At 53.5% G+C, this 8,547-nt stretch overlaps 1 protein-coding gene across 1 annotated transcript, besides 2 other annotated features; it reads right to left on the bottom strand.

Moving 5' to 3' along the window:
* Positions 1-8,547: a sequence feature (areas not merged during assembly with more than two copies in the genome that could not be assigned to a particular haplotype).
* Positions 4,383-4,404: a sequence feature (AT_rich).
* Positions 5,274-7,898, bottom strand: Tc00.1047053504007.20 (trans-sialidase, putative; the record flags this gene model as incomplete). The annotated part of the gene is made up of 1 exon (XM_800520.1): positions 5,274-7,898. The coding sequence occupies one exon, from the start codon at positions 7,896-7,898 to the stop codon at positions 5,274-5,276; it is 2,625 nt and encodes an 874-aa protein (XP_805613.1).

Below are 8,547 nucleotides of genomic sequence, written 5' to 3'. Positions count from 1 at the left end.
GTCCGTCTGGCATGCGCGCGTGTTCTCAAATATTGAGAGCCGCGCGCAGGCAAAGGACGTGGAGCGGCGGCATATTAGCCTCCAGCAGTGCGGATTCCGGGTCGACAGTGCTCGGAACTCCGCTGACAATGCGTGCCAGAGTTGCGTACGTCTTCTGCATCTCATTCTTCGCTGAATCCGTCGCTACTGCCCATATGAGCTCGCTGTCATAGCGTAATTTGGAGGCACCGTATCCAATGACGAACGTGCGTAGGTCATGTGGAGATGGTCCCGCCTCTTTGTGCGCTATGCGGCGTAGCTGCGATATCCGTTGCGAAGTGGCAGCGCATTGCTTGGTGGCCGCCACATTTAGCGTCAGTCGTGGATCGAGATCCATGCCGAGAAGCTTCGTAGTTCGCGATGCCCCCATGGTCATGACTGGGGTTTGACATCCAGCCACTACCAGGGGCCACTTTCCTTCACGATCATAATCGGACTCCGTGTGCGTGGATAGTGTGAACCAAGCAGCTTCACGCTTTGACGGGTTGATGGCCAGGCCATTTTCCTGACTCCACGCATGCAGCTTTTTAAGAACCATGTTGGCAGTGGGAATGGCGTCTTCCCGGGACTGCCCCTTAACGATAATAGAGAGGTCGTCCGCATACATGTCTGCTGCGACACCCGCAAAGCTGTTCAGCAGATTGAGAAGTGGGTGTACGTAAAGGGAGAACAAATACGGTCCCAGCACGGACCCCTGAGGAACTCCTCGCAGCGTGGAAGACCGATCGCTGTGTCTGTGGCCAACTCGTGTCTTCGCGTAGCGACCACATAGAAAGTTTCTAAGCCACCTTCTACAATCCACCCCCGGAATATTAGCCAGCAAGCGACTGAGGACTCGATGATCTATGGAGTCAAAGGCCTTGCTGAAATCAACCAGCACCAGCAGGGTCCGATGGGGTCTGTAGTGGAGTTGATTGCCAACACCGCTCTTCTTGGAAAGGTTCACTTGGAAATAGTGATTTCTATTATGCTCCACCTCGTGTATCAGGTGTGCCAGCTGCATCGTCGTAGTACGCACACTACGATATGCATACTGGTGGGGGTGTGCGTCCACACCCAAAGCAATCTCTTCAGTACCATTTTCTCAGCAACCCTACTCACAATGGAAGTAAGGCTGATGGGTCGATATGACTCAAGCAGTTCCGGCGACTTGCCGGGTTTTAAGAGTGGAACGATGGTAGCGCGTCCCCACTCAGCCGAGATCGTACCGGTCATCCAGCTGTGGTTAATGCAACGAAGAAGGAATCGGAGGCCCTTTGACGAAATATGTCGCAGTGCCTCACTGCAGACTTCATCCGGTCCGGGGCCTTGCCATACGGCGTATTACGTAGCGCAGCAAGCAGTTCCGTACGATTAAAAGGTGCATCAAGAGGGCAGTGACAAAACCCTGATGTAAATGTAGAGATAGACTCGTTGCTGTTCTGCTGCCCAAAAAGAAAAGAAGCATTAATGTTCAAAGATGCACTCTGTCTGTTGATGCCTTTGGAAGGCCTAACTGCCTTGTGAGAGGGGTGAAATGGAAAAAAGATGCGATTGAGAGCATTCGCTGCTCTCCTTGCTGTCTTGTAAGTGTGTTGACCACCTCCTAATAACATTGATGTGGGAGACGGAAGTGATGCCTTTTTTCGTCCGGAAACGTATTTCCATGCGAGTGGCTCGCCTGGATTTAACTTGCTGATGCGGCGTAGATACGTGTTGCGCAAGCGCTCTCGGAGTAGGAGGAAGAATTGACTCCTTGTCCGTTGCATTTCTGCCTCACGGTCGGGCGTCGGTAACTGTAGATAGCGGGCCTTGCTGTCAGTAGCAATCCGCTCTGCCTCCATGAGAGTGTCGTCCCAAAGCCTGGGACCGTCCTTGTGCATGCCGCGGGGGCAATGTCGTCGATACGAAGATATAAGCGCTCTCGTGAAAGCCCTAATGCCGGTGGACTGCTTCTTATAGTCATATGCCGGAAGTTGTGCGTCGAAGTCCTTGACGAATGAATCCCACTTGAACTTCCCCCAACTGTAGAAAAACTTAGGTGCCGAAGGTATGGTATCCTTAAATGCCTGATGCAGCGTAAATGTCAGCATATAATGATCACTAAGCGGCGACACGGAAGCTGACCAATCCGACACAGTCAAATGCTTTGACCATGTCAGATCGATACAGGATCGTTCTCCTGTGCCACGGGCATACGTGATCTCACCAGGGGTGTTAACCAAGGTGAGTCCCGCATCCGTGCACAGTTCTAGAAATTTCTGCAGCAACCTCGCTTGGAGAAGTCTCCAAGAATGGCTCCCACTGTGGGTGATGCATGTTGAAATCCCCGCACAGCAGGAGCGGCGACGAGGCTTGAAGGCAGTTTACTAACCGCCTGAAGGATTGCGTTACTTGCGGTGGTGGTCTCATATAGGCACTCGCTACAATAAGATCACGGTTCTTGTCCAGAGCAACCTGGACCACCACCACTTCATGGCTGGTGTCATGCTGGGGGATGGTGAGAGGTATGCGCTTGGAGCGGGGAGCTGTACGCACCAGCACCACCACACCGCCGCCCTTGCCGATGCGCGACTGTGCATAGAGCACATAATCTCCAGTGTGCAAGCTGGCGATCTGCTCCGACGACTTCCAAGTCTCCTGGATGGCTATTATGTCTGCTCCTTGCACCATTAATGTTGCGAGTTTTGACGGCGTGAGGCAAGAAACGTTCATCTGAAGTACTGCTATGGGGCCTGGGTGCTGCTCAATGTCTCCGCTTAGCAGTAGCTTTTGTTGTTGCGCGTCACATACGGCACGCAAAAGGTATGTATAGCGCTGATAAGTGCCGATGGAATTCAGCAGCGGATAGAAATACCGCTCCGCGGGCAGCCATGTAAATGGCTCCATCTGGTGCCCTTCCGACCCGTTTGTGCGGCGCCTTTCACCTCTCCGCGCGCAGCGGATGGGCAGCAGGTGCTTAGCTTCCTCTCTAGCAAAGAGTACTGCACCCTGGCACCACGTTGAGGTGGCCGGCTAACCCAGAGCGTTGTTGTAGTCTTATTGGTGGTACTATTTGGCATTTTGATCTTCTGACTTGATGTCGGTGCCTTATGATTCTCATCGCCTTGTGTATTTTACTGCTCCGTTTTATTTTGTGCATCTGACATACCGGTCGCACCTTGTGTGTGTGTGGAGACTGAGTTGCCAAACCTGCTGGCCCTGGATTATCGCTAGCCGAACTCAGTGACTCTGGCGGAACTCGTGTCTGTCCAGTGATGGCTGTGCCTGCTTCCTTTGGCAACGAAGGTCCTTGACTTCTCAAACCCTCCTCGCTGTCTCTCCCACTCTCTGTCTGTGGCACACCGGTCTCCACACCATATGGTTGTAATGCACCAGGCATATTTTTGTAGGATCCGGTTTCCCTAGCTCGGGGCTGGGAGGACGGCTGTTATCATTATTATCGTCTCCCGTCGCCGTCACGCACACGGACGAGCAGCCGCAGCACAAGAGCGCAAGGGCCAACACGGCGCCGCACCGTCACCATCGCAGTCATCGTCACCCGTAGTGGAGTCGCTGGTGTCAGTCAGCCGATCGGTGAGCCAGAAGGAAAGAATGGAACGAGAGGGAGAGGGACGGAGCACCGCGGATACAGCGAGAGCGCAGACAACATGAGGAGAGGGCAGCAGACCCAGCCGCACAGTTCACACACCACGAGACGGCATCCACGCAAGGAAGGCACACAACGCCAGCAGCCACCCACCATGCAGGAGGAGAAGACATCCACCACCATCTCCCCCAGCTCATTCCCGCAGCCCCAGGGAAATGGCAAAAACCCCGCGGCCACCACACAACGCACACGGAGCAAGCGAACCCTCATCCATCCATCACGCGGCACTAAATTTCCTGCCATCCCGCCATCAATGGGACACGGAGCCCAACTCAGCGCAGTCACACGCGATGCATCACACCCACAGGAAAATAATCTCGGGCTGCGCTCCCTCTCTCCCTCCTCCTCATGGCCACGGAAGAAGACAACAGCCGCCACACGCAACTGCCAGCATGCACTACAAAAGGTGCATTCATATCCACTGCAATGTGCATCTTGTGTGTGTGTGGTTGTGTGTGCCTGCAGCAACACAAAGCAAAGACGTAGAAAAGAGGGAGCAGAGTATGTGGAGGGACGCACAAAAATGTACAGCGGAGACGCATAACGGAAACAAGAACAAGAAGACCGCTCAAACTCATGACTGCACTGCAGCCCAAGCAGTGGCAATTCACACAATATTTATTGAAAACAAAAAAACGTCCCCTTCGTCTTATGTAAACCCCATCACACAAAATAATTATAAATGAAAAAGAAATCGTCCATTACTGCTCCACACATTTTTAAAATAATAAAAAAATCGCCTGGCTGCCGTGTGGCCACACCAAACTGTCTGTATGTATTTCGCCCACAAAAGAAAATTAAAAAGATGGTTGCGTGTGCTTCAACCGTCCGACCCTCCATGTGTCCGCACATCGTTTATATTTCATGGGGTCATCCGCGTGTTGCTGCTCCCCTCAGCCCTCTCATCGGCGCGTGAGTGCGGCCCGCAGAGCACAGTCACTCGTGTGTGTGGGGACTGAGAGAAGCACGCAGACATGACGGCAGTCGCGTCACTCCATCGGGAGAGTGAGCGCAGCAAAAGAAAAAGAAATCATCGGAGGGGAGAGAAATGCTCACGAGGCCGACACCGAAGGGTGCGCCACCGCATGAAATAAACACGCAAAGAAAAACAAATCCTTAAAGAAAAACACGGCGGCAGGGTGTGGCTGTGTGTGTGGCGCTGCGGGTGTCTGCCCGCCCTGGACGCAAGAAAACAAAACAAGAGGGAAGAAATGTGTGCTCCGCCCCACAGGCCCTCGTCGCACGCCCACACATCACGGCTCCCGCAGCGCGCCGTTCGTCGCGGCCCCGCCTCATGCGTGCAGCAGGCGAGGCGCACAGGGCCGTCGTCATGAGCGTGTCGGTGGGTGTGCGAGTGGAGCAGTTGGGCGGGAAACACACGGCACCCCTCGCAGAAAGAGTGCAGCAACAAACAATTAAAAGAGGGAAGAGTAGAAAAGAAAACACGTCCATAGTGACTGCCCCCAAAAGCAAAAAAAAAATGGGGATATAAAACGCACAGCAAAGCAAACAACGAATAATAAAAGGTTATTAAGGAAGATAAATTAATTACCGTGATTCGGTGCTGGGGAGGTCGCAAGTGTCCCACGCGGCAGCCAGTCACTCCTCACAGAGTCGCAAACCCCCACAGTCCCAACAGAACAAGAAGAAGTGGCAGCAGTCCGCTCCCGCACACAGTGCCGGCATCGCTGTTATTCCCCTGCGAGACATTTCCGAGGCTGCTGCTGAGTGCTGCAGCATTCACTTCCCCGTTCTGTGGATGGATCTCCTCCTTCTGCCCATCCGTTCCTTCCGCCGTCTCCACCGTTGGGTCGCCATCAGAAAAAGAACCGCCATCCACATTTTTAATTCCATCGAAAGATTCTTCTGACGCCAACGGGGTTGCAGGCCCCTCTTCTCCTGAGGAAGTCGTGGCACTGGACACTGTTGATGCGGATACACCGTTCACACCATTGCTCCCCAACAACTGTCTCTGTTCCTCCTTTCCTTGGCCACCAGGAGGCTGAATCGCGGTTCCCTGAGAAGGCTCATTCACCTGAGATGGAGTAGGGGCTTTATTCGGGTTGAGGGTGGCGATCTCAGTGTCATCCAACGGGCGGTTGTACAGCAGGACGTTCGTCACAGTCACAGAAACGTCTTTGCTGTCTGCGTTTTCTTCATCCCCTCCAATGTAGAAGTGGGAGATCTCTTTCAATTCTGCGTCCCTCATTTCACGTTGCTCACCCATACACACACGCTCACCATCGACATACACGGAGCCTTGGGTGCCGTTCCGTAGCACAATGGCCAATTGGCGTGTTTTCCCTGGCTCCAAAGCGCTCTTAAGCTCCTTAGGCGTTTCGTCACCGCAAGACAACTCCCACTTACCTCCGCCGTTGTACGACAGTCCCAGGAGTACAGTCTTCCCGCTGTCATTCATCTTCACACCCATCAAAGGGACGCTGCCACTCGTCGGCACACCGTCGATGGACACCGTCGCCACAAGAGTGAAGTTGTAGTTCGCAAAGTGGTACAGCTGATTCTCCCCCTGACTGCCAACGGGCCACTCCGCCCACGCCCCCTGGAACTTCACACCATCGGAAGTCTTTGTTGCCCCTGTCTCCCCATCACCATTGTTCTTCACTGTGGCGTTCACCCCGAGGTACTCGTCCCTCCATGTCTTATTAGAGAAGTTGCCGGACAGAAAGCCAACCAGCCCATCCGTGATCTTAACAGTAGGGCTGCAGGCATCGCCAGTTAAGGCATCCTCCTCAGCACTTGAGGGGCACAGCTTGGAGACAGTGTCGTCCGCTTTCTTCCACGTCGCCAGCGCATCCTTCACCCGCTGCAGCTGCTCAGTCAGAAGCACAGACCAAAGACTGTGTGATGGTTTTTTTCCATCGCCCTTCTTCTTCTCGTACAGTGCAATCAACTCCTCCTTCTTCTTGTCTCCACTTCCAGCACTTTTGTACAACAGGGAGCTGGCGGCAGCGTCATCATCGGATACCGGCCCAATATCAACAATGTGCGCATTGTCCGTCAGCCAAAGATGGAGTACGCCCTTTCCATTGCCTCCTGTATCAGCCTTCTCGGGATACACCGGCAGAGTGACGAGCATCACATTTTTCTTATCATCATCGCCAATCGTCGCTGTGATGAACCCGCTTCTAACGGCCTTCGCTTCTCCGTCCTGTTTGTTGCCCCACACGCGCGAGAGTGTCCCGAGTGCCTCCGTCCACGACTCCCCCTTGTCACCGGACTCGTACACCCTGCGGCGGCCATCATCACACGCAGTCATCATCATGAGTTTTTTGTCCTCCTTCTCTCCCCACTCCACGACGGAGGGATCACCGCAGCCACCGTCAGTAACCTCCTTCGATAACTTCCAATTTGCAGCGTTATCCTCCGAAGTGTATATGAGCAGCGAAACGGTCTTTTCATCTTTTTGTGCGTCACCCTTCTTCTTCGTGCCTTCCACTGGGAACAAAATCGTACCGTCCTCCATCCGAACACCCGATCCACCGCTGCCAATCAGCTGCGTCAAGCATTTGTGTTCATCAGCAGAAAAGGTGCCGACCAGTCGCTGGTTCTCATTCCATTGGATTCTTTTGCCACTTTCTTCACTGACGTTCCCTTTCACCAGCAAGAATCCCCAGTTCTCGGCACCATTCTTCGGAGGACCAACAACAGCTGTCTGGCTGTATTTCCCAACAAGCATGTAAATATCATTTCCTTTCACAACTGTTGTTGGTCGGCTCACATCCACTTTCTTTGGGTCTGCGGAACCTTCTTCCTCCAGAAATTGTGTCTTATCTTCGGCTCCATTTAGCACTTCCACTGGTGTGTTAGCAGTTTGTGTAGTGATAATTTGGGAAGCAATGCCAGTAACGGTGACGCTTTCACTGTTCTTTTTGCACTGCGCCTCGGCGACGGCAAATACGTCACTTCCCACTTTTAGAAGACCGGGAGCACCCAACGATTCCACAGTTACACCACCACCCTCACCCTTGATGTCCTTCCATTTAAACTTTTTTTGCGATGGCTGCTCCGGAGCTTGCTCAGCCACACCACTGCCGCAGCACATCATCACGACGAAGAGAAGGAGCAGCACCGCAGAGTAGAAGAGATGCCGCGACATGTTGGGCCTCTGCGGCTCACTCTCTCTTCCTTCCCTCCTCCTCCCGCTGGATCCGGTCACGCGGCGACGGTTGTGTGTGCGGGGTGCCTTCACTGCAGCAACACGTGAGAGCATATAAATATGTGTGTGTGGGCGGTGTGTGTGCTGTTGGTCCTTTCAGTGCCTTCGAATTTCACAGTAGCGATTAGCGCTTGTTTGCTTCCTTTCCTTCTTTGTGTGTGAGAAAGAGAGAGAAGAAAAGGGAAAAGAAGTGAAACACACCGCCACCCATCCACAGTGAGTGGCACCATCATCCCCACCGCAGTCACTCCCAACAACAACAACTCACGCACACAGACACACGGAATGAGAAGGAAAAACAGTGCACTGGGAACACACAGCAACTGCCACTGCGGGTGTGTTGTTGTTCTTCCCGCGTCAGCATATCTTCAAAGCCCACACACGCTGCCGCCAGTCGTTTTACTGTTGTCTCTCCCCTCATCCTCCATCGCACATCGCCCCGCACAGCCGGAGAATCCTCCGTCGGTGTATGAACAGCGCGAGAAACACGTCGGCACGTGCAGCTGCCGGGAAAGAATCCATGCCCACTTATCCCAGGCACCCTCAATGACACAACACATTAGTCAACTGCTACACGCCAAGATAATCATGCCCTTAGCACAGAAAACAAACAAATCGCGTTCTCCCGTCATCCCTCCTCGCAAGGGTCACAGAAAAATCGTGTGCGTGCGTCCTCTGTATCACGCCCGCTCTTAACGGGTGC

The sequence above is a fragment of the Trypanosoma cruzi genome, genomic scaffold (assembly GCF_000209065.1).
Source record: "Trypanosoma cruzi strain CL Brener 1047053517045 genomic scaffold, whole genome shotgun sequence".
Classification (NCBI taxonomy): Eukaryota; Euglenozoa; class Kinetoplastea; order Trypanosomatida; family Trypanosomatidae; genus Trypanosoma; species Trypanosoma cruzi.
This window is presented reverse-complemented; position numbering and strand designations above follow the sequence as displayed.